Consider the following 26,417-nt stretch of genomic DNA (forward strand, 5'->3'; position numbering starts at 1 on the left):
CCCCAAATGCGGCAATTTTGGGGATTGACAAAGCCATCAAGATGAAAATGTGCTTCATCGCTTAGGATGATTTTGCTCGAAAAATCAGGGGCCAAGCTTTCACTATTTTTGAAATATTCTTTAATAATGAAGACACGTTGTTCTATCGTGTAACGCTCCATTTTTAATAACCCTATATTTTAGCTGTCAAATTGCTTGTTTTTTAGGGTTGCCAACACTTCACTGCACAAATGGCGCCAAATTCAAATCTTGCGTTAATTTTGGGACACCCTTTACAAACCTTTTCTTACTCAGTTCCATTATTTTGGAATTGTCTCTTATTCTTCTGCGTCTAATTTGCTCGTACCGTTCGTCACTTCCTTGCAAATTGAACCAAATTCCAACGCTGTTCATTTAGGGCCCCAGTTCCTTTTTAAGTTCTTTTTCCGATACTTCATTTCGTATTCAATAATTTGTTTCATTTTGTATTTTTCAAATCTTATTCAATCTTAAAGATACGTTTGTGCCAGCTTGTTTTGAAATTTTACTGATTAAATAATATAGAACAGAGAAACGTGTTAAAAATTAGTGTTTGTTTGGAAATGTTACTTTAGCCGCTTTGAAAATAATATTAATGCTTATGGTCATATAATGTTTATTTGTAAATAAACAGATAATATACATATTTGTATTTTACTAAGTTTACGTTTTGTACTACAAATGAATGGATTTCGTTGATTTTCGTTAACAGCAATTTTCTACAATGTTGGTGTCAAAATATAATCGATACAAAAATTCAGTAGTTCTTGGACTTTTTTTTATTAAAAAATGATGACATTGCAAAATAAAATGAGAAAGTTTAAGCATCTATGGCATACAAAAAATGCGCCAGTATCGTATGGAAATTCTAATTGTAAACTTTTTAAGAAATTAGCGCAGCTAAAGATGATGTTTAAGCCATTTTAGTAAAACAATTTACTTTGTTACATTATTGCTTTATTACGACTTTAAATTGAATTGAATTGGCCTTGGAATTAATTTTATTGTTCTGTTTTGCATATTCCCACGCACAATAACTCATGTACTGTACAAAATTATAACATTCTGAAATATAAATTTGTTGCGACAATTTTTTTTAAAACGCCACCACCAAGGTCTTTATACGACTTTGTATACCTGGTTATCTTTTTATTTTTCTATGTTTGGAAATAAAAACAAATGTAATTATTTTTTAATAAACAAAAGAAGTCCAAAAGATAATAAATTTGTGTAACGATTAGACAATGGCCTAGTCACAGATAAAGAATCGATTCTCCACTGTCCTTGAGGCTTGTATTTTAATGTTTGTGTCATAGAGCTGCCAACCGTATGATAATTCTGCTACATGTATGATATTTTCTACTCTTAAATGATTTGTGATTGAAGATCATTATCGTTGGCGAAATGTATCATTATTTTCGACATTTGAAAACAAAAATGTTTTAAAATTGGAAAAAATTAAATTTCGATAAGGTTCCTATGTGTTATCAATATTTTATGATCAATTTATAATACATTAATCATCAGCGTTGAATCAAGATTTAGCAACAATCGACGTCTTTATGTATTTAATTTAAATTTTCAATAGACTTGGTTCGGTTAGTGAAATTCAATTCAACTTAAAGTTGTTACAAACTTCCTCGTGTGAAAAAGGACTTAACGATAATGAATATTGAATGATAATTTGTATTTATGTTTAGTTTATATCTTGATCTGCTGTAATAATATGTATTCGACTGACAGCTAACAAAACTCAAAAATATTCTTTATGTACAGTGAGTGCCATTAATATCAGTTTTTTTTTGTTTCTTTCCATAAAACACTTTACTTTTCACTTCAAACTTAAAAATAGTTCAAACCAGTTTTTCTTTAAAATATTTTTATTTAATGATTTCAATATAAACACATATTTTTTTATTAAAATAGCAATTTAAAAAAATAAAATAAATAAAGAATACGATAACTCAAAAAATAACACTTCATTAATATTCGGTTTTTTCACACACTTATATTGATTTTTTAATTAATCTTTCTTACCATTGATTTTAATATTTTTTTAGACATCCTTGATTTGATAAAACTCCATCAAGTCGATTGGTATGTTTTTTTTATAATTTTTTGAATGTATTAACTGTCTATTTTGCTCCATTCTTCTTGAAGCCGTTGCTTGAGTGCACTTATTGACGAGACAGGGTTTTCGCGAACTCGACAGTTAAGGTCTGGAGATTGTGGAGGTGTTTGGATAACTTTTGGACAGTTATACAGAAGCAATTCCCTTACAACATGCGCCTTGAGCTTTGGGCCGTTGTCCTGGTAAAATTTAAAATTCCTTAAAATGCCCATTTTCTCAGCACTTTGCCTTAAATTTTTTTTTAGGATCCTCAAATAGTATTCCTTATTCAATATACCGTAGATCAATACTAAATTGCCCATGCCTCTTGCCGAAATGCATCCCTAAACCAACATGTGTCCACCTTCATGATTCACTGTTGGCTTTGTGTTCCTGCTTTTAAGCATTTCATTTGGCTTGCGCCACACCATAACTCTTCCATCCGATCAAAAGAGGTTGTACTTACTCTCGTCAGCAAATTTTACATCATCCCACCAAATTGCATCCTTATTTTTGTGTTCACTCTCAAATTTGATCCAAATTTTCCTGTTACGCATATTGATAAAAATGGTTTTTTTCGGGCAATACTACAATTGTGGCCATTTGTCTTTATGGTTCGGCGTACCTTTGTTGCAGGTATTTTCTTTTTGCATTCCATTAAGACTTTTTAGTGCACTTGAACGAGGATTTGCTTTAATTTTTCTTGCTATAATTCCTTCTTCTTTCCTCGTTTAATTCTCTGGTTGACCCATCTGCTTCTTTGGTTCGATCGTTCCTTCTCTTTTATACCTCCAAACAATATTACGGACAGTGTTTGACTTCATGTCGAAAATATCAGCAATTTTTTTTATATGTTCCACTATATTATGGTGAAAAATAGCAAGGTTTCTGATTTACTTTTTAAATAAAACCAAACGATCTTACACTAAATTGTTTTAAAAATGAATGCAAAAGTCTTTATGAACACTTTATTTTAACGGTACTCTTGAATAGACAAACTGTTAATCGGGACAAATGTCAAACTCAGCAAAAAAACAAAAAACTGAATATTAATGAAGCGCTTACATGTGTCCTTTTTGCGTTTGTTTATCGTATGTCTTAATGCAGTTAAGTGATTGCACCATTTTTTTTAATGAAATATTTACAGAATAATATACTAATTTATAAAATATCCAAATAATAAACCTAAATTCAACTTTTACTACGAAAAAAACACCAATAGTATGTTTAAGATTAAAACCGAATATTAATGACACTCACTGTATACAATATTTTTACTACGTTAGCCTTAAATAAAAAATGAAAAGCTTGATTTTTTGCAAAAAAAAACATTAAATGGGAATATTTGTACTGAGTTCTTCCTTCAAAATCCCCAAAATGTATAGACTAAAAGTTTTATTATAATCAAAAATGTATAATAATTATTTTTGAAGAACATGGCAACACTAACAACTTGAAGGTCCCAGTTACAGAGTCTCCACTCCGTACATTTATATGTAATGTGCTTTGGCACTAATGGTGTAGAAAATCACTGCAAGAGAAAATCAATGGAATTCTTCCATTCGTATTCGTAGTATTCAAAAACATTAAATAGGGTAAAACAAAATACACTGAACGAAAAAATGCACTTATTTTAAGTAACGTTTGAGGTACGCTTTTTTATTTCCGGTTTCAGAGAAGTCGTCAAACATATCTAGCATATTATATTATCTGTACATACATTTTATGTATATCATTCTATGCAAGGCAAGGGCATGGATTTTTGCTATTAGAAATTACGTGCATAGAACTTTTTATATAAGCTCTTGAACTACAGTATAACCTTGCAAAACTTAGTACGTTATAGAATTTTCTTTGCTGAGTTGCAAATTAAAAGTATTATTATCCATTATATATGTACATAAGGGAAAAATAATTAATATTATGGCAAAAGAATGTTGGTATTTTATAGAACAAACTATATTGATGGTTTTAACTAATTAGCATCTTATTAAACATAAAATGTATGATTAAGAGTGAGTAGGCACCTTAATATGTAGTTTGCTTTTATATATGTATTCTGTTTTGGTTCTTTTTCTTTCTGACTAGTACATGCGCACAACATTATCCCCCTTTTATAGTTCCCCTTATTACGAGAATACTACAAACAACGCAATCTCTGAACTCTAAAGTGTTGTAGGACGTGACGACTGACGAGATACATCACAAAACTGTTTCAAGGTCAAATGAGGGTTGGAAAATTAATGAATGGAGCGTCGTTTTCCTAGACCTAAACTGGATATGTAAAGTTGTTTATTGTTCAGTGCATTAATAATAAGATAAGATACATAACTTTGGTATTTTTAATTAAATTCAATTACTCTAAATTATATTTAATAATGACAATAAATTAAGTATGTAAACATGTATTTTAAGTTTATTTTTTAATTATTATACCTTTAAAAAACAAGGTCGTTAGGTAGCTTATATGTGTAATCAGTGTCAATGATTTATTAAATCTGAACTAAAAACAAACGACTCAGATAAAGTGTTTCTAGATCGATTTTCAACTTAATTAAATTGCCTAGTTTTTTTTGTGCGAAATAAAGTAGATATTAATGTCTGCAAATATTTGTTAAATTTAAATTCTTTAGTTTATCCGTTACATGAACCATTGATAAACTAATACAAAACTCTTCCATAAAAACAAAAAATAGAGTCACTTGACCATACCGATAAGAAGAAGAAGTCGTGCTCGCCATATATTCATGTAGTTGAGACAGCTGTTTAAAGTCGACCGTACGGCCTCTTTCACACGAGACGGTTTCGAACCGTACGGTTCTTATCCGTGAGCCATTAATAGTTAACTAACAAAAGTAACTTAAGCTTTCACACTGGACGGAGGCGGTTTTTTTGCGGACGGACGATTTAAAACAGCCGTCTCACCGACTGAAATATACGGCGACATGCTGTCGCCGTCTATCAGTGGCGTACGTGACTACGCGAGCGCATTCACAAAAGACGATTTTTATTCGTCTGCCGTCCGTTTTTGTGGTCACTTGTACTAAAGCATTTTAATATTATATTTTATTATACGTAGAGTTTTCACGGAAAAAATAAGTTATGTGTGAAAACAAAGTCCGTACGAAAAAAAAATTATACGGATTTTAACCGTACGGACGAAACCGTCTCGAGTGAAAGAGGCCTACAGGAATAATCCGTCTTCGTCCTGTGTGAAATCTTCAGTGTTCTGAATGGCTTAAACAGTTGCCATTTAAAACAAAAGTTACCTAAAAAAAAGTTCTATTAAAATGTTTTCATAAAAGAGATTTAAATCTAGATTTTGAAAGAATTTTTCAAACTCTATGGAACAATTTGCCACACTAATTCTAGAACCTTGAACTGCAACTTGTCTGCTTTAATTATTATTAAATAATAATTAGTTTATTCACGAGTCTCCTAGTGCTAGAAAATCCAAAAATTGAGAAGTATTTTTGAAAATAAGGATGTGCCAAAAAAACATGCAAATTGGTTGAGGTAGTTTCGAGTTTATACGAAACCTTACTGCAGCTTTTATCTCTTCGTTTTTCTTTTATTTCTTTTTTCAAGACAACTTTTTTAAAACCCAAATAAATGTAACTCATGAAAATGGCATAATAACGTTGACTTGTATTACGCGTGTTCTTCGTTTTTAAGGCTTATGAATTAAATACAAGTTCTGGTGCATAGGTATTGACGAAAGAATTACGCCAGTTTTAAACTGTTAAGATTCCTTATTAAAAATCAAATATTTAAAGCTTTATTTCCAAATGTAAATTAAAGTAAAATTGCTTGTTTGTTCTAATTTAAAAAAAAATTAAAAGTAATTAAAATTTTAAAATAGCAAATACGATTCAAAGACACTATATGAAGACCGGAATCCTTTCTGGTTTGCCTACAAGCTGAAATGCCGATTTGAACGCACACTTCCACATCTAATGTCAATATATGACTATGTTCAAAAAGTATGAAAATGAGAACAACGAATTTTAAAGTACTTACTTTATCTTATATGCACACATTTTTTTCAACAATTAGTTTATAATCGAAAATGTATTAAATCCCATTCAGAATTTGGGGATTATAAATTAAATCGGAAGGGTTAAAATGTTCTGTGTCATTCTATATGATTTTCTTACATTACAAATATTACTTAAGGTTTTCTATCTAAACCAACAATATCATTTTCATTATAATGGGTATATCTGATTATTTTGTATTTTAAATGGTAACGTAGTGTGAGCTGTAGTAAAACAAAAAAAGACAGAAAATGTTTCAAGACAGTTATACACAACAAAATAGGATTTTATGTTTAGGATCTACATTGTTTGGGTCATTGGCGACAGATATACACAACTCTTTACAAAACCTAAAACAACACTAATAAAAGTTGGTAAAAATATCTAAAATTTGTTCATCTCACTAAATATTGTTATTTAAATTTTGTTCAAGATTTGGCCAAATCCAAAACGGATACGATTGGGAAGTTATCAGTGTGTGACGCACCACAGCATATTTTTACAATATTTATTCAATGTATTTATATATTTTAATACACTTGCTTTTGGCATCACTTTTATAAAAATTCCTTTCAATGCCTGACTAATTCATCCCTTGCCAAATCTCAAACGAGTAAATTCTGCATTTTTTTAAAAATTATTCCTACAATCTGAAATCATAGATATTCACCAAAACTCTGCAACATTTCAATCCTACATTTCATCTACATTAATTTGAAACATAGAAAACAACAAAATGCCAGATTTAAAACTTAATTGGAAATTTATCTTAATAATGTTGCAACTGATCTAATCAGAGCAAAAATAAAATTTAACTTTTTCTTTTAAAAAGCTTGTCAACAACATACAAATGAACATTTTAGAACACATCCTTGTTCATTTTTCTAATTTTAATGCTTAAAATTCAAGAAATTGGTGTATATTTTTAGTAATGAATTACTCACAATAAAAATTAATTGTGCATGTCTAACTAAAGTTATGTTTGTGAAGTGATTTATTCTTATGATGATATTAGCAAAATTATAGTTAAAATTGTTAGATTTAAGAGAATTGTTTGTATTGAAGAAAAAAAACTAGCTCATCGTGTAGTAATTGTTACTGGGTTTGAAATATGTTCATCGACTTAATGTCAAAATTACAGATACAACAATAAGTGCGTTTGTTTTTGGCATTCCATATATAGTGCAGTAAGAAATTGACAGCAAAACGATCCCGCAGTAGTTTGTATTAAACAAAATTCATTAACGTCAGAGAAAAATGGCTTCCAAACAAATATTGTTGAACCTTTAAAAACAATAATTTAAATTAAATTAAATTTTAATTATTCGATAAACTACACGTTTGATTTGTTTCATTTTCTACCCTTTATTTGTTACGTGTGCTACCTTCACAAAACACGTTAAATTTCAAAAAGAATTAAAAAAAAAAAAAAACGAGTAAATAAGTAACGACTAACTAGAATGAAAAACACTAAACTATACATAAGAACCAAATATGTTGCGTAAATGAACTAAATCAAAGAATTCGAAGTTTTATGAAAGAAAAATGCAAATTTAATAATCATCTGTTTCATTTTTGTCGTTCATTTTAAGAGTATAGTGTATATCTATCAATTTTTGGGAATGTTCTTGGTTAAGACTGTTCCGAATTTTCGTATGGACGAACGACCACTGCGAGAACATCCTCTCTATTGCTGCTGATGACGCTGGAATACTTAATAAAGGAATAGCATATCTTGATATGCCTGAATTCTGTCTGGATGTCAGACTCCAGTAAGTTTTTGGTAGCTAAACTTCACTTCCACCACCTTTGCCATCGCCAGTATCACTATCACTACTTTCTCTTAGCTTTTTATTTAATGAAGCAAAAATGCCCTGATCTTTGAGGAATTTATCGTAATCATTTAGTTCTCTAGCTGAGAAAATTTCAATAAAATGAATGAATTTTTGCCAAGATATCTTGGATCCAAGCTATATGCCGCTATTGCATCGATGGAGAGTGCCATTTCTTTCCTTGCGATCAAAAAGCAATCATATTTTTCTGGCAATCGCAGCTGTAGCCACAAATCTACAGCTTCAGAGACGATGGTTGCATCATCTTGACACTTGTTGATCAGTTTCTTCTTCTATTGACTGGACGAAATCGTCATCAAACAATAATATTGCTTAATATGTGTTGTTATCTTTTTATCAGTATCTGTAGCTGCTAAAGTCTTCATATGGTTCAGGTTGTGCAAAAAATGTATCTTTTCGATGCAATTTGTCAATTTGGTGGTTGAATGGACATTTCAAACTACGTTTTGACGTCTACCACTACGTCTGCTACATTTAACTAGGTTAACTACATTTAACTACATTAACTACCTCATTTATATAGCAGACGTAACAAATGTAGTAAATAAAAAAAATCGCATTTCTGACATCTCTGGAGACAATTATACTTGACATGACAAATTAGAATGTTGCCATTCGAAAATTTTATTTTTAAAAATAAGACTCGATGACATAAGCTAAAGCGAACAGCTGATTTGTGTGTTCATTCAATGTGTGCGTGACGTTTGCTAGCAAAACTTATTAGATTGCGTGAAAACAAGTCACATATTGTTATTGGAATGCACATATATTCATCGACCGAACAAATAAATAGTTATAAAAATGTAAACAAATGAGTTAACAGGGTGATACTTACGAAGGATTTATATCTTAATATAATGGAGTCTTTATTTGAATTTCTGTTGAATCTTTTATTCATTTCGATGAGAATAATTGCTATTTAGATACAAATTGTTTTTATAAGCAAGTGTAAACGCGTATTTTCAGTGGTAACAATTTGTATCCTGAGGGCTTCAGTTCAATCTACTTGCTTCAGTTTTGTTGTAAGGCATGAAAATTTTGTTTTTGTATGGCTGTGGGAAAAAGTACTTCCACAGCCTGTCATAACAACCCTATCACATTGAAAATCAACTTGAACATGGTTCGCATTCGCACGCGTACCAAGTTTGCTCATAGTAAGTTTTTCGAGTTGCTACAACCCGCTTTAAAGTGGTTATCTTTTCCGTTTTCTTGTTTATTTCCACATACCTACCTTTCCATAAAAACAAAAAAATAAACAACCTACCTTTTTATAAAAATAAACAAATTGTCATGTACATATACATACATATGTTTATACATAGTTCATTAAATACAAAATTAAAAAAAAAAAAAACTTATTTATCACTCGCTTCTTTATGAGAATAAGTATGACACGGGCATTCCCTTTATCTTTATCTTTCTGTTTTTGTTTTCTTTTATCATTGCTTTTTGTTTTGAATCACACCACACCATCGTCAAACAGGGTTGCCATGTTTGAAGTAATATTAATAGCTCAAAATCGGCGTTGCAGAAGTACCCCAGATAATAGCCCAATTTCAATGCAAACAAATTAATCTTTTTGCTTGCATAGAACTTATTTAAAAAAAAACCGTAACTTAAATGACTTGTAACAAAATGTTCCATTTGTATCATTTTTTATTAATTCAAAGGAAAATATGACCCAGAATAAGATTTCTGTCAAATTATTATACTTAGTTTTCTGTCGGAAATGTTGGAGAAAAAAAATAGCCCAGTTTCCGATAAATAGCTCAATCTGGCAAGCTTGTTGTCAATCGCTAAACACAAACCTAGAGGGTGTGTTTGTGTTTTATGCAGCACAGCGCAGTAGTAGTATTTCTATTTTTTCAATTCTTCAGTTTACTTTCATCCGCCGGCTAGTTTAGACGCCACTCGCAGTGATACCTCAGATTTACACGTGTTTGTTACTGTTTTAAATCACAACAAATAAATACCTAAAACAATACAAATAAATGAATTAATTTTAATTAATTCGTCAGTGGTTCTTTAAAAAACAAACGTTGAAAAAGTTTAGTTTTTACAACGAAATAAAAAGCAATGGATTAAAATGGATATACAACATTCATCTTTAAATTTTGTTTTTTAATTTTAAAAGCATACACATACAAATACTAGATTTAGCAGAAAGAAAGAAAGAAAAAGTGTTTAAAAGTGGTTCAAGTTCAACATTCAACGGATTTTCTAACCTACATAACTCGAATCAATTTCCATGACTCGTACTGGTTGTTGTTTCAGCTTGCTTCAAGATGTTTAAATATTATTCTTTGCTCTCCTTAGTTACATGCCTGGAATTTTAAGGTAAAGAAATAATATCCTATATAAATCCGCGAGCAAGAATTTTTATTTTTATTAAAAAGGGTTGTAGTTCTATTTATTGTTGACATTTAACATTTTTCTCATTCTCTTAGTCATGTTTTTCTTTTGTAATTTAAATTTTTACACAGGAGTAGTGAACTAATTCCATCGCAACCAGGTCGAAAATAAGTGCGCAGTTATAAGTCTCGAAGTTCTTAATTCAAAATTGTGGGTGCGTAGTACTCATAAGAGTTTTTAATTACAGTTAGATATAATTAGAAAGGGAACTTGAATTTTTATATCTATTTTTTAAAGTCGCATCAAAATCTATGTACATTTACTCCGGAACAAATCTAAAGTACTTGAATGCAATTATCTTTTCTTGTTTTGACATAACAAGTACATCATTTAAAAAGACTGAGATGCTGTGTACGCAAGTGAGCTGTCGTTTGTTGAATAAAATTAATTTTGTAGGCCAATGCAAAGTGTTCCATATAATACATGTATGTACAGTTCATACATTCTGAAGATATTAAATCTTAATCGTCGCTAAGAAAATTCCTGTCCTCTTTTTGAAAAACTTAAATTTGCAAAAAAATATTTTTGAATATAAACTCAAGCAATGAAATTAATTTTAATAAAATATATACCACACCATAACACTAAACCCTACTAGATCAAAAATGTTGTCCCAAAAGTGTATGACGGAGAAAAGCATTTAATTAGGTACTCTGTTTTCAAAGTTTAGTATTACTTATAGTTATTGTGATAACATTGTGGATCAAAGGTACTGAAACGTGTTTATTTCAAAACTCTTTCGAATTACATTTTTTTTTTAAATTGCATAGATGTTATTAACAGGAGCTTTTAGTCTGGCCGTGGTTGCTCAAAAGAAAAGAGATGTTATGTTATGTTATGATTAAGTCCCGTTTTTGTAATTTCGATTATTTTGTAGTATTTCTTAAGTATCCGTGGCATGGTGGTTAATGCGTTGGATTTTCATGTGAGAGTTCTTGGGTTTAATGCCAGCCTGTGCCATCTAAAGTTTTTGTTCACGGATACTGTCTCTTGCGAGGAATTCACAAATTCTCCATGAGTAATTCTTGTCATGAAAAATGCTTTTTCAGTTAGCCGTTAGAATTTGGCTTAAAACTGTAGCTCGCTTCCATCCCTGACAACAGTACTCGCACACAGGAATGGTTGAAAGTTGTAAGTCAATAGGCCCAAGTTCTCAACGGACCGTTGCGCGACCCAATTTCTTTAAGATATAAGAATTTCTTTTTAATTGGGCAGGTTCAGATGACATAAGGGACTTGAAAGTTAGGCAAGTTTCTAGTATCTTCCTACCTTACAATTAACTCAACTTTAATGGAAAGTTGACTGGAAAGTTAGTCAAGAAAATCTCCCTAACTATCAAGTCAAGTCTACTTCTATCAAAATGACAGTTGATAATGTTTTTTTCGTTCAACTGAAAGCTGAACTTTATTAATCTATAATTTATTTAGTTTCTGCACAACTTTATTTAATTCTTTCTGTAAAAGGCTTCCTTGTCAATTTGGAAAAGAAAAAATAAAATAAAAAATACAAATCGTGTTGGACTTGTAGCTTGCCTGGGGAGTGTTTTGAAGACAGTAATTTTGTTGGTACTTTTTTTGCTATGAACTTAAAGTAGAGATTTGCGAAGTAAAGTTCTGAATTTGAAATTCATGACGCTTAAATAACTAACTAGTCACTTTGGTCAAAATTTACGTTCAAAGAATGAAGTTGACTGCAAATGAATTCCTTTTGTTGGCTGAACCTGCGCATTATTAAACAAAATGCGAGCAAGTTTATGAAACTGGAATAGAAATAGAAAGGAGATACAAATGCACAATGATTTTAAATGTCTGCACATTTCCAATGAATCCGAAATATTAATTCTAATAAAGCATTTCATCTCTGAGAACATTACTTGCACACAAGAATGGTTTAGAGTTGTAATGTAAGTCACTATGATTAGTTAACAACGAACTGATGAACCACCTTATTTATTTATTTAAGCATTCGTAGGACTGTCGTGTCAGAGGCCAGAGGTTCAATCTTGCAAGGAAATAACAAATCCTTTAAGGGTAATACGTGTCATGAAAAGTGATTTCTCTAATTCGCCATCCGGATTCAGCATAAAAACTGTAGGTCCCCTACATCTCTGAAATTACTTGCTTATAGGAATGATTGAGAGTTTTAAATCATAAATCCTTGGTTCAATAATCAAATTCTGTAGAGCGACTTAAAAAAGAATATGTACTTTACAGTACGTCCGATATTGGGCTCAATGATAAACTGATAAGAATTCCTAGAATGCTTTCAAATTGTTTGACAAGCGGAATAGTCCATTGTTTATGAAAATAGCGATAAAATAAGAATAAAAACATTAACCTTGCACACTGGGGCAGAAGTATCAGTCATAAGAGGTAGAAACCTCTTTTGTGATTAAGACCATCACAATGGCCACTTTTTTACAAAACAAAAATTGAAGAATTAACTAACCATTTATTTGCATCGCCCAAGTTCTGGCAGTTCCCTCTTTTTACCGAAACAATCTCAGTCGGTTTTCGACCCACTCTAGGGGCGTGGTATTTTAAGGCAAGTATTATCCGCCTACTTTTTATGTATTTGGTATAGTTTAATATTCAAAAATATAAAGTAATGTTAAATGCGTTCGTAGTGGAAAATTTCATTCAATTATACATTACAAACGGATTTCCTGATAGGGTTCTTCAGAATTGCCCTGAATTCAACTAAGCTTTATTTTTATTAAAGGATTTTTGAAAAAAGTGAAATCACACAAAAATAAAAATGTAAAAATAGCCCAGTTCTGCTGTTTACAAAAAATCTAAGTAATAAGTCTGCGCAAAAAGTAATGACATAAAATTCTGCCATGTCAATTCATTTTTTGAAGTGTTATACCGGGAAACTTCTTCGTTAAGTTCCCCAATCGCGTTCAAGATCAAAATTTAATGAGCTCATCATACGCCGCCTTTGGTTTACTGATGAGCGCGAGTACTGTGGTTGAATTGTTCAATGGATTAACGCAGCTGGCTATTTCTCTAAAGCATAAACGGTTAAAATATTGATTGTGATTGTTCTACAAGAACTGTTTGATGATACACATACCGTTCATAATTTCAACGAAAATGTAATGTGAGGGCTTGGTGGCCCCCGAACCTGCCACCCACGCACCTCAAACCGTTTCGTCCGCTTACCGAGAATGCTGGGGCATTTAGGGTCTAAGTTCGTAGAAACAGTTGGTATTTCAAAACAAATTATTTAATTTACTTATACACTTTATTTAATTATAACTTTGATACCTTGTTATTAAAACAAATGTAATTAAAAGTAAAACAAAACAAAAAAAAACAGTCGCCAACTTAGTGTATAAACACTAAACTTTATCAAGGCCAACATTTATATCAGGAATTAAGAAAAATAAGCACAGACACAAATGCAGATATATAGAAGAGCTGTTTTGTTTGCTCACATCAAAAAAGAATACGATCTACCACTCTATTTTAAAATTGAGTTTGAGCTTTTGCTTTTAATTTGTTATACAAATATAATACTTTTTCTGTTTGTTTGTTATTAAATTTAAAGCTGTTTTAAGTTTTTTGTTCTTGCCAAGTGTGCACGAATAATTTTGATATCAAATGGAAGGTGATGTTTAGCTTATGCACTATTCACAAACACATCCATCGAAAAGTCAAGATATTAAAGCTTGAATAACTGTTTATAATGTGCGAAAGCTATGACGTAGAAGAACAATATTGACATCAAATGGGAAATGATATTTTGTCTTTAAAAAAAATTCTATAAATATTGTCATTTGTTTAGTTTACGCCGATATATTGAGTTTTAACGTCTTGGAATACAACTCGTAGGCCGATAATTAAAAAAAATCGAGTAATGAAAAATATTTTGTTGGCACCAATATATTTTTAAATTATAATGTATGTAAATTATGCTTAATGATACCAAAACAAAAACAAAACATCCTTCAAAAAGAATATACCAAATTATTGCTATAGACTAGGAAAGATAGTATCTATGAAACATGCTATATGAAAGCACTTTTTAGTTCTTAATTTAGATATATGTAGATACTCCTTAATCAGTATTGAAATAGATATTGCGAATATATCTTTCTCTTTCGAAGAATTTTTATTGATATTGGTTCCCGAGAGAACCCGATTCCCGGTATTCAGTGGTTTTGAAAACAAGAAAACTTTACCAGAATTTATTCCTTACCTATGTTAGGCAATTTTTGCGATTCTATTTTATTTATGAATTAATCACAAACACGCTCCAGCTTCGGCTTCACCTGACGTTTACAAGTTCAACCATAAGAAAATTCAATTCATGCTATCACAATGGAGCTTCGACCTCACGTTTCGTTTGACAATCGTAAGGAAAAGAACGTAATGTGGTTCCAAACGGAAGCTCTAGTTCAATTATCTGAACATTTGCTTTGTCTGACAGCTCAACAGCTGTAAAAAAAATGTCAATAAACAAAACATTTGCTCTTTGGAGGGATGAAATAATAGAAATGTCATTCAAAGCAACCTCGAAAGAGGCCGAAGCTGAAGCGTGTTTGTGATTCAGCCATTACCGCATCACTCCATATTTTCAGAAGCGAAACTTAAATTGTCATTTATTCATTGTTTAATAATGTTATTAGCCAGTACTCGTGGCATGATGGTTAGTGCGTTAGACTGTCATGCAAGGTTCAAAAATTAATTTTCGCGGGTACTGCCTCTTGCGAGGAATTGACAAATCCTTCAAGAGTAATTCTTTCCATTAAAAAGTGCTTTCTCAAATTAGCTGTTCGGATTCGGCCCAAAATTTTAGGTCCCTTCTATTCCTGACAACAGTGCTCGCACACAGGAATGGTTGAGAGTTGTAAGTCACTAGGCCCTGGTTCACAACGGAATGTTGCGCCACCCAATTTATTTATTTTATTTATTAATAATGTTGTTATTTATAAAAATAAAAAAACCAACTAGATGTTTTGAGCAACAAGGTCTTGAAGTTTTGTAACAGAATTTATAGCACGACTAGCCAGGTGATGCAACTCGGAAACGATAATTTGGCATTTTGCAACAAAGGGTCAAGAAATTGACATCGATTTCGCACAAATAATTAAAAGCAAAGTGACATTGTAAAAATCAACTTTTTTTGTATTTATTTGAAGTTAAAGTATCTTAAACCATCGGTTTAAAAATTTATAGTTTTCCATTTTAAGAAGGTTAACTATTAAAATATTTTTATTTGGTTTATACTTCTTATAAAACTAGATTAAATTTCAGAATGTTTAAAATGTTGTAAGATCTAATATTTTATTAAATATACTTAATAAATATAATTTACTAATTAAACTTATACCAAGAAGCTATTAAAACAATGCTTTCTGTAGGCAGTAACAGTAGAATCAAACTATTGTCTGCGAACTATGTTATATATTTTGTGCAAATCAAGTGATATATTTACCACGTGCCGAATCTATGAAACAAAAACTAATGAATTTTGTGGAATTCTCATGTTCTGTTTCGAGAAGTTATTACTATGTTCATTACAATTTAGTTTGCTACAATTATTTTGCAAATACTTTTGTATACAATTGTTGTGCGTATGTACATATGTATGTATACATTTAATTTAAATCGTTTAACTATCTTTTTATTTGAAATATCTTTATACAATCACTGCCGTTTTTGAAGAGAACACAAATTGCATTATTAGATTAAAATTGCCCAAACACTATTACCGTAATCGACATGGAATTGAAATTCTGTTCCGAAACAATTTTTTTATAAAAGGCTTCTGATATAATTGCACCAATCCTTGAGACAATTTTTACCAGCTGTCATTACCTGGTCCATGTTCCCTCGGCATGGAGAGAAGTTAAAGTTGTTTTTATACCTAAAGCAGGTAAAGATTGATTGATATCTATTTAAGGGCACGTATCGATACAAGACTTCTGTCTTCGTATCAACATGCCTACTGTAAAGGTAAATCGGTGGAAACAGCGTTACACACTTTAGAACGCACCATCGAATATTCCCTCCATCATAAAGAGTTCACTATGGTTGCTTTCCTTGACATCGAAGGTGCCTTTAACAACGTGGACACATCTGCAATCACATCTGCACTGACATCTCTAAATGTATAGAGTTCGCTTCGGGAGTTAATTCATTTAATGCTTACTAGCAGAATAATTAACTCAAAACCGGGTAACTCTTCTACCAGACGATTCGTTAGTAGAGGGACACTGCAAGGTGGTGTTCTATCCCCTCTCCTCTGGAATCTAGTGGTGAATGAAATCCTAACTAGTCTGGATGCGGAGGGTTTCAGAGTGATAGGTTATGCGGACGACGTTGCTATAGCAGTTAAGCATCTTAATATCCTTAAAGAACCCTTACAAAATGCCTTGGACAGACTAATACTTTGGGCTGATCGGTGTGGACTGGGTGTTAACCCACACAACCGATCTTGTCTTATTTTCGGGGAGATACAAAATTCCATTTGTCAACCCTCCTTATATTAAAGGAATCCAATTAAAATTCTCAGACGAGGCTTAATACCTGGGTCTTGTCTTAGACAAAAAAACTAAATTGGAAACGCAACGTACAGGAAAGAGTCAAAAAAGCTACTGTAGCTCTCTTTTCTTGCAAAAAAGCTATTGATAATAAATGGGGGAATCACGCATTGGCTATACACATCGGTAATCAGACCGATTTTAACGTACGGTGTGGCAGTATAGTGGACTGCTTTAGAGAAAGGTATAAACAGGGATAAGTTAAATAAAGTCCAAAGTTCAGCCTGCCTATGTAAAAGCGGATAGCTTCGCACTACCCCGTCTGCGGCACTGGACACCTTGCTTTACCTTACACCTCTTGATATATTTAGCAAACAAATAGCTGCAAGCTCTGCTATTCGCCTCAATGCTTCGTCGCAGTGGACTAATAACAACTTTGGCCACTCCGTAATTCTAAGGTACTTAGAATCAATTCCAAAGCACACAGACTACACCATCCCCCAACTACAATTCGACAGAAACTTCCAGATTTCTATACCTACCAGATCTTTTTGGGAGGACAGGACATTCTTGGAGGATGAAACAATCCATTTTTACACAGATGGGTCAAAAACCAAAGAAGGGGTTGTGGAGGTGTGTACTCTGAACGACTGAAATTAAGTCTCTCATTCCGCCTTCCTAATCATTGTAGCGTGTTCCAGGCGGAACTTTTGGCGATAAAAGAAGTCTTGTCTTGGCTCAAAGAAAACGTGATATCAACATCTGATATCCGTATTTTCTCTGACAGCCAGGCCGCTATCAAATCTCTGGACTCTGTCTCTACAAACTCTATAACAGTCCATAACTATCGATCGTGTCTAATGGAGATGGCGCAACAGTTTAATATTCACCTTCGCTGGGTGCCGGGCCATAGAGACATTCCAGGTAACTGTAAGGCAGATGAACTCGCCAGGAATGGTACAGTACAGCCCATCCTACCACGTTTGGCAAGTAGTGGCATACCAATCGCTACTTGTAAACTGTTGCTAATGCAAGACGCTGTGAGGAGGGCAGGCACCAGGTGGAACAACATCACCACGTGTCAAGCCACAAAAAACATCTGGCCAACACTGGATTTAAAACGTTCAAGGTGCTTGCTCTCTTTAAGCAGATCGCATATAAGCTCGATAATAGGTGTCATAACCGCACACTGTCTCATAGGAAAGCACGCCACGAGACTAGGCGTATTCTCAAATGACTTTTGCAGAAGCTGTATGGACGAGGAAGAGGAAAAAACGGTTCTTCATCGTCTCTGCACATGCCCTGCTCTAGCTCGAAAACGCAAGGATCACCTAGGAGAATTCTTCTTTAACGATCTAAATCATATCGGTTTAATCAGCCTCTCACGTTTCGTAAGGGACTCAAGCTGGTTCCATTGAGCTTAGGAGGAAGCAAGATTCATGTGGTATCACAATGGGCCATTAAACTGGCCTAAGTGTGTCCGTTTCCATCTTGGACAGCCACTATAACCTAACCTAACCTAATCTACATTAAATTAAATTATTTCTATAGAGACCATAGCTTTGAACATCCGAGTTTTAAGACAGGTGCTAGAATATTTTAAATGAGTTCGTACATTTACAAATGAGTTATTAAAATCATCGCTTTTTCGATGAAAGAATTTGGCGATACAATTATTTGATTAGGTTTATTAGGTAGGCACCAATACAAAATAAGTTCTTTCCTTAGTAAATTCATCATACAATTTTAGTCAATTCTAAATAAAAAATATTTTTATTTCATTCATATTTTATCTAAAAAGGAAATTTCAAAACTTCAAGCAACTTGAACTACAAAAGCAATGAATGAATGTACTTGTACTTACATTTAATTTTCTTTTCAAATCGTAAACCAAGGCAACTATTCCAAGCCAGCACACGTGATGTCTGCCATCGGTGCAGTGAAGTTTGTCTTATTTTTGTATCTATTGTGTATAGAAAATATCAATCAGGCCTCCACCTCAATAAATGTATATAAAACAATCCTATGTAGAAAATACAATTCAAAAAAATTAATAAATTATGAGTGCGTTATGATAAAGATTTTCTGATTTTTATTTTAAGAAATTTACATTTATGAACTTCTAGGTAACATTTTTGTTTTGTTTAAATCAACACGAAGCAATAACGACATTAACCTAAACGTTTAATTTTTAATCGTTATTCTGAATTACTTTTTGATTGTTTATTTTTGACTCCCAAAGTACTCGTCAGTTTTGATCGTTTGTGAAAATGCTATCATATTCGATTTGAGTCAGTAGTTTGTTCATTTCAATTAAGGTTAAATGTAATTGAAAGTTGAATAAAAACGAAATTGAAGCTTTTGAAACCAAGTATGATATTAAATTTTGAAATATTTTTAAGTATGTATATAGTTATCTATCATTTATTCTCATTCCATAATGCCTATATTGTTTTTTAACCTTAAAGTTATGACGTGAGTGAAAAAAACTTAGTGTGACAAAACTTGCACTAAACTTTGAAATATTGCTTTTTAGAAAGAATTTATATTTGACTTAATTAAGAATTCAATAATGCAAGTAATAAATATGTAGAATTGAAAATTTATATAGTGAAGGATGATTGTTTACAAATCGTGCTATGTAGTGTTTCCAAACGAAAAAAGTCATTTCCTTTCCTCTTCTACTACCTGCATCTACACAATATAAATATTTTGTAAATAAAGCATTATTTTCTTTCCTTTTTTACGACTTGACTTAATTTCAGGCCATTCAACCAAGCAGAAATACTACAGCATACCACATCATCAATATTCGTTGTCATTGTCGATATCATGTAGGTATGTAGTCACGATTTGGGGCTTTTGTGGATTATAACTGCAAACATTCATATATACCCACAGGTTGTGAGTGCAATTATTTGCAGATTTTCATAACTTTCAGAGAATACAAAAAATACAAAAATATGACTTGTCTATGTTAAGTGAAATTCAAGATAAAGTTGTTGACTTGGTTTATTTTAAAATAATGAAAAATCAGCAAACTTAAAATGCATGGAATAACACACCTCTATCGACAACATGCTGCCGAAAATAAAGTCAGTGAAGATTTATGGGAATCATCTTCCAAAAACAAACATAACTACGGAATTTCTAGTAACGATCCAAATAGAGATCTTGCACTAATAAGCAGTTTGGGATCAGATTCGTCGTCGAGTTCGTCAAAATCTCCAAAGTCTCCACATTGGTCTCATGGTGAGTGATTATATAATTCTTTAATAAAGAGATTCTAATATAGAATAACTAAGGTATGCTTTTCATTACCACATTAGCCTTGTTTTATTTCCCACCTGATCCAGATTAGATCATCTATTTATTATTGCTTTACAACAACAAAGCGAAATAATGTTCAATGCGTCGATCTATTTAAGTAGTCCAAAAATATTTTTTCTTATTGACACCAAGGGCCTATTGCAAAGAACTTCAATTTTTCAAAACTTGGTTAAAAAGTTAATACAACTTTCTTAGATAGTGTTTACTATAACATCGAATATGAATTAAAAAAAAGAGTAAAAAATAAAAAATGTGTCGATCAAAAAAAATAATAAAATTATAGCCTTCTTGGAGGTTGTAAAAAATAAAAAGGTTTTTTTTTTAATGCTAAAGTTGTTACCTAAAGATTTGTTGTTTATTTTGTTGCCTTTTTTATAAAGATTATAATTTTCGTTTCATTAAGAAGTTTAGTTCCTGTTTTACACAACACTTCTTGTTGATCGAAAACTCTTTTTCTGGGAAAAAAATCACTTCCGATATGGAAGTAAATTTCTAGTTTCGCTATTCTTTGGTCACGTTTGGTCGTTTTCAATATATTCTTCAAAATGATTAATTTTTTTGTATAAATTATTTTACAACAGCTTAATCTATGCTCTTTGGTAAATAATTCAAAATTAAAAATAACAATTGAAAAGTTGCAAAGTGAAAAGTGTGTGGTGAAAAACGCCCCAGTTGACATTTTGTCTTGAAGAGTTTGTTATAACTTTCAGTTCTATCAACAAAAAAATATCTTTTCACATTACCATTTTCAAAAGCTTAATATTTATTTATTTTGCATCAATATCGATGTTTTGTAATTGAAAAAAAAATGGTAGAATTTTGTAACAAAATATTTTAATTTGAAAAAATACCCATTTAACATTTTCCTTAAAAAAAGAAGAAAAAAAAAACATCTTTAACAAAATGTTTGAAGAGCAACACGTCAAATAATATTATTTATAATATGATGATCCGAGCAGTTTTATCTTCTTGATCTGATCTGGATTGGACCATTATTATAAGAAATGTGAAATTATGGACACAAAAAATTAATAGTAAGGAATTGGAGACCCTGGCTGAAAATCACATTTTTACCTACCTACCTACTTCTTCAAATGTAAAACCTTATTTATAAGAATCTGATAAAGAGCATACTGCAAAAAGACATTAAGTTTGAGAAGTTGTAGCTGTCAGAATTTGTTCCCCCCAATAAAATCCTTATGGAAATTTAGTTGCTGGACTAGTTGAAAAATATAAAACTCTGCCATTGATTCTTATTCTTAAACTCTACTCGTAGTCGTGACATTTCGATGATTTTATTTATAATGGGTGTCCCAAAATTAACGCAAGATTTGAAAATAGAAAACGCCCTTTTTAGTCTTTTGATAGTTATATTTTTATTGACTCGTAAAGTACATGGCCTGCACATGCGTTGAAATTTTTCATGACATTCTGCATAAATGTGGCTGAATTTCGTTGATGCAGCGTTGAATCTCCTCCTTTAATGCACGGGTGGTTGTGGGCTTGTTGACATAGACTTGTGATTTCAAATAACCCCATAAAAAGAAGTCTAATGGTGTTAAATCACACGATCTAGGAGGCCAATTTTAATCAACGAAACGAGAGAGTACACGACCTGGAAATGTCTCATGCAGCAATTGAATTGTTTCACGGGCTGTATGACATGTGGCACCGTCTTGTTGAAACCACATATTGGACACATCAATATCATCCAATTTTGGCAGAAAGAACTGTGTAATCATGTCGCGATATCGAGCACCAGTAACAGTCACTGCTTGAAAAGCATCATTTTCAAAAAAAATATGGCCCAATTATGCCTCCAGCCCAAAATCCACACCATACAGTCACGCGTTCTGGATGCACTTGTTTTTCGACAATCACATGTGGGTTCTCCGAACCCCAAATGCGGCCATCAAGATGAAAATGTGCTTCATCGCTTAGGATGATTTTGCTCGAAAAATCAGGGTCCATTTGTTGATGTTCAATAATCCATTCAACGAACTCTCTTCTCTGTCCATGGTCATTAGGCTTCAATTGTTGTGTTAATTGGTGAGTATACGCTGTAGAGAGGTTTTTGAAATTTGCAATTCTTGTCCACGACGTCGAATTGAGGTTCCTGGATTGCCAGCAACACTCTCACGCACTGCTTCGACATTCACATTTGAACGGCTTGTTTTTGGACGACCAGTGTGTTTGGCGTCTCCAACGGATCCAATCTCCATGAATTTTTCAATTAATCTCTTTACAGTTGACGAAGTTAAAACACTATTCCCACCATATTTTGTATGAAATTTTTGAACTGCAGCCGCCAAGCTTTCACTATTTTTCAAATATTCTTTAATAATGGAGACACGTTGTTCTATCGTGTAACGCTCCATTTTTAATAACCCTATACTGTTAGCTGTCAAATTGCCTTTTTTCAGGGTTGCCAACACTTCACTGCACAAATGGCGGCAAATTCATATCTTGCGTTAATTTTGGGACACCCTTTACATGTACGTAACATATATGTACATCATAATCTACCAAAGCAAAACATTAGGCATTTTCATTTCATTAAAAATTTAAAAGTTAATGAATAATTTGAGTTTTAAATTAAATTTAATTTTATTTTAAGTCTACGATCTTTGTTTGCGTTCAAATAAATATAACTTTCGATTTGTAATATAATGTATGACTTTTTAAGTTTTGGCGCCCTTTTGTCATATTTTATAGTTATGTATAAATTGTATTATTTTAAATAACTTAGGAAACTGATATTTACAGTTACTGTCAAAATTGAGCGTACACCAGTAAAAAAAAAGTGTTTTGCTGTTTTAAATTATTAAAATGTTATGTTTTTGGAATTTTGTTTTTAATTTTCTTTTATTTAATACACAAAAGGACAAAACAACAAAAATAATACAAATTAAATTTTCCCACAAATGATCGGTGGGATTGAGGTTTAATTGCAGAGGTGGGGTCTTGTGCTGGTTTCTGGCATTATACAACAACCATTCCTTCACAAAAAAACGATGTGTGTTTTGGATCGTTATCTTGTTGGCAGTAAAAGGTTGCTTATAAATTCAGTTTTTCTGCAGACTGACGCATATTTCTTTTAAGAACGTCCAAAAATCTCCACTTGTCCATGATTGTGTCAATAAATTCAAAGTTCCCAGTCCCATTTGCCACCATTGACCCCCATAACATAACATTTCCTCTCCCATGCTTAACAGTGGCAAGCACATTTTCTGTCTTGAACTCAGAATTGGGCTTTCTCCAAAAAATTTGCTTTAAGTCAGACCAAAATAAGTTAATTTTGGTCATGTCCAAGAACAAAACATCGGTCCAGTAACTTTGGGATATGGTGAGGTGCTTTTATCAAACTCAAGACGTTTTCGCATATTAATTTTGGAAATAAGAAGTTTTTTCCGAGCAACTCTGCCGTTAAAATCATTCCTCCGAAGAACGCGACGAACAGTTTCGCTTGAAACTGATCTTTCAATAAGTGTCTCCATTTCGGCCGCCATGTTTGGTACACTTGTTTTGAGGTTTACCTCAAAATTTTTAAAAATTATTCGTTCGTCTTGCTGAGAAAAGATTTTTTTCGTCCTCTTCCAGGTTTGTTCACACCGATATTTGTTAAGTATTTTTTGGACCGTTGAATGTGTTAGGCCAACGATTTCGAAAATTTCACATAAAGATTTATTTTTTAAATGTAGTTTAATTAATTGTCTTGTAGCAATGTCGGTTTCTTTTCTCTGCCATTTCCACAACAAATGAGGAAAGGAATATTGAAACGAAAATTATTTCTGCGGCGAACATTGTTTTTAAATTTAATTACAAAAACTAGTAAATATAGTAGTGCATTTTTTAAAAACTTGATTTAAGAAGCCAGAAATACAAAGTGTACGCTTAATTTTGTGCGATGAAATATTGAGATAATGAAGTCTTTTTTTTAATATTATCTTTTGTTTATTGTTTAGGTAATGTCTTTTTATGTGTTCACAAGAATAAAATAATAAAGAATAGAAATTAAAAAGGTTTTACCAAAAACATTGCATCTTAAATATGAAAAATAAATAACTTACTCTCAATATTGAGTGTACGCTCAATTTTGGAAGCAACTGTAAATGTTTTTTTATTTCATTTGAGTTAGTTTGTTTTAAACGTAAAAAAGCGACTTTGCAGAAATTTTATTTTATATAACTAAAAAGAGAAGGGTTTTATAAACCAAAAATGAATCTTTCGAACAGGTTTTCCTTACTGATCAAAGCCTTAGAAATATTTCATAGCTAAATCGTAAAATATATATTCAATGTACTGCACTAGTAATTTTACGTACCCATATGTTAATTTTTAATTTTTTTTTAAAATATGCATATCTACAAGCCTAACATTCGTAACAACCATAATTGAAAGAATAGGTATCTAAATATTTTGAAATTTTAAAAAGTATTTAAAAAATCTTGAAAAAATAAATTTCAAACAAAAATATTGTTGGTCTTTCCGTTGTTTGTTTATTTATAGATAAAGTTCCAGAAAAGTTGACTTCACTACCGCAACCAGTGCCAGGTTATGGATCAAATCATAACAGAAGCTCGCCATCTTCCAATTCAACATATTGTCGCAGTTCCTATGAAAGTTATGGCGGTGGCAGTTGTCGACGCGGCTCGGCTTCATCGCGACGAAACTGCTTTGAAAGAAGTAATAGCCCTGGCTTTTACAATGTAAACACAATAAAAAATAGTGCATAGTTTCATTTGATATTTTGATTGACAACAGCCTTCCCCCTTTTCCAGAGTATTCGCAGATATACTCGAAGCGAAAGCTGCGAATCTCCTCCAACACCAGCGGGTTTTTTCCCTCATGATCTCGATGACATAAACGAAGGAAGTGCTCAGTATTTCACTCACACAGGTGCTTGCCAATCACGACGAGACGAACGCCCTTCAATTAATTCCATATTTCATCGGGTGGGAGTAGCATATGTACTGGATGATTATAAAACTTCACAAACAGATGAAAATGGAATACCAAGTCCGTGTTACCGAAATAGGTTTGATAACACTAGTTTTGTTAAAAGCATAAGCACCGATGAGTCTTCACCAAAGACTCATAAATCTCATCACCACCATCATTCAATTCAGGAGATGTTAAAGCATTTCGGAAAAAAGGTTCATATATGGCCGCGGAAATCTCATGAATCTTCCACTAGTGCCTGCACGTCACCAATGAACGATCCACAAGAGAACTTCCGAATGCGATCGAAAAGTCTTGATGCAAATCTAATAAGTCGCAATAAGATTCTCAATGATTGCGATGCCACGTATAAAATTTACGAGAAAATCGTCAAAGAAGGTAAACGAAGCGACATACATACTATTATGACGCTCGCTATATTGCGGTATTTTTTTGTTCGTGTTTTATTAAATTAAAATTCAACACGTCATCTATATTATATATGGGTTTAAAATAGGTTTTAATATATTATATATGTTCTTGGTACTTAATTATAATCCAGAGCAAATTTATCGTTAAGCCTAAAATTTTATTAAAATTATTATTGAAAAACTTAATTGTTTCATATTCTATAGGTGCTCATATGCGACGTGCCTCTGCTGATTTAGAAAAGAGACGTGCATCACTTGGGGCTAGCCGCGGGTTAAGAGGCGATGGTACTTTGGATCCATATCATGCGGCCATTTTGTTTAGAGATTCAAGGGGTGTAAGTATTTTTTTCTTACACATACATATATACTACATACATCGAAAAATAAAATTATTTTGAAAACAGCAAAGAAAGGCTGGTTTTGAATGCGGGTAAAAACAAATGAATTACTTTAGAAATTGAGCAATATCAAAGAAAATTTGAACAGAAACAAAGAAGAGTACGGTACATACCATATATTTATGTACAGTGTCGGCCAAAACTAAAGCAACTTTATTTGTTGTTTTTGTTTTTAGTAACAGTTTCAAAATTTTGTATAGCTATACGATAAAATAAACGAACATTCCTTGTAATATATAGATTTTTGTCAGACCAAAACTAAAGTATTTTTTAGAAAAAAATATTTTATAATAATGTAGTAGTAGTATTTAATTTTTAATATTTTGTTATTAAAATAGTGTTATGCATCATCATCATTTTCGTCTTTCCGTCCGATTAAAATCTTACACAGACGAAA

General features: G+C 32.0%; 2 protein-coding genes across 5 annotated transcripts in view; both read left to right on the forward strand.

Annotated features, from left to right (window-relative positions):
- The window catches only part of LOC129954180 (uncharacterized), a 169,465-nt gene that overhangs the window by 113,299 nt on the left and 29,749 nt on the right, over positions 1–26,417 (forward strand). For all 4 annotated transcript variants that reach the window (XM_056067919.1, XM_056067920.1, XM_056067917.1 and 1 more), the window contains one exon: positions 25,827–25,957. In XM_056067919.1, the coding sequence (XP_055923894.1) occupies positions 25,827–25,957 (131 nt within the window). The remainder of the gene's footprint in view (positions 1–25,826; positions 25,958–26,417) is intronic.
- On the forward strand, positions 9,887–25,150 carry LOC129954184 (uncharacterized). The gene is made up of 4 exons (XM_056067925.1): positions 9,887–10,355; positions 19,686–20,172; positions 24,760–24,959; positions 25,015–25,150. Exons 2-4 carry the CDS (start codon positions 19,968–19,970, stop codon positions 25,114–25,116), a joined length of 507 nt encoding a protein of 168 aa, XP_055923900.1. The 5' UTR covers positions 9,887–10,355; positions 19,686–19,967; the 3' UTR covers positions 25,117–25,150.

The sequence above is a fragment of the Eupeodes corollae genome, chromosome 1, assembly GCF_945859685.1.
Source record: "Eupeodes corollae chromosome 1, idEupCoro1.1, whole genome shotgun sequence".
NCBI lineage: Eukaryota > Metazoa > Arthropoda > Insecta > Diptera > Syrphidae > Eupeodes > Eupeodes corollae.

Coding starts and splice junctions, on each gene's coding strand:
- LOC129954184 (XM_056067925.1), top strand. CDS start 19,968: ATGCATGGAATAACACACCTCTATCGACAACATGCTGCCGAAAATAAA. Junction 20,173..24,759: donor GTCTCCACATTGGTCTCATG/GTGAGTGATTAT, acceptor GTTTATTTATAG/ATAAAGTTCCAGAAAAGTTG. Junction 24,960..25,014: donor ATAGCCCTGGCTTTTACAAT/GTAAACACAATA, acceptor GATTGACAACAG/CCTTCCCCCTTTTCCAGAGT.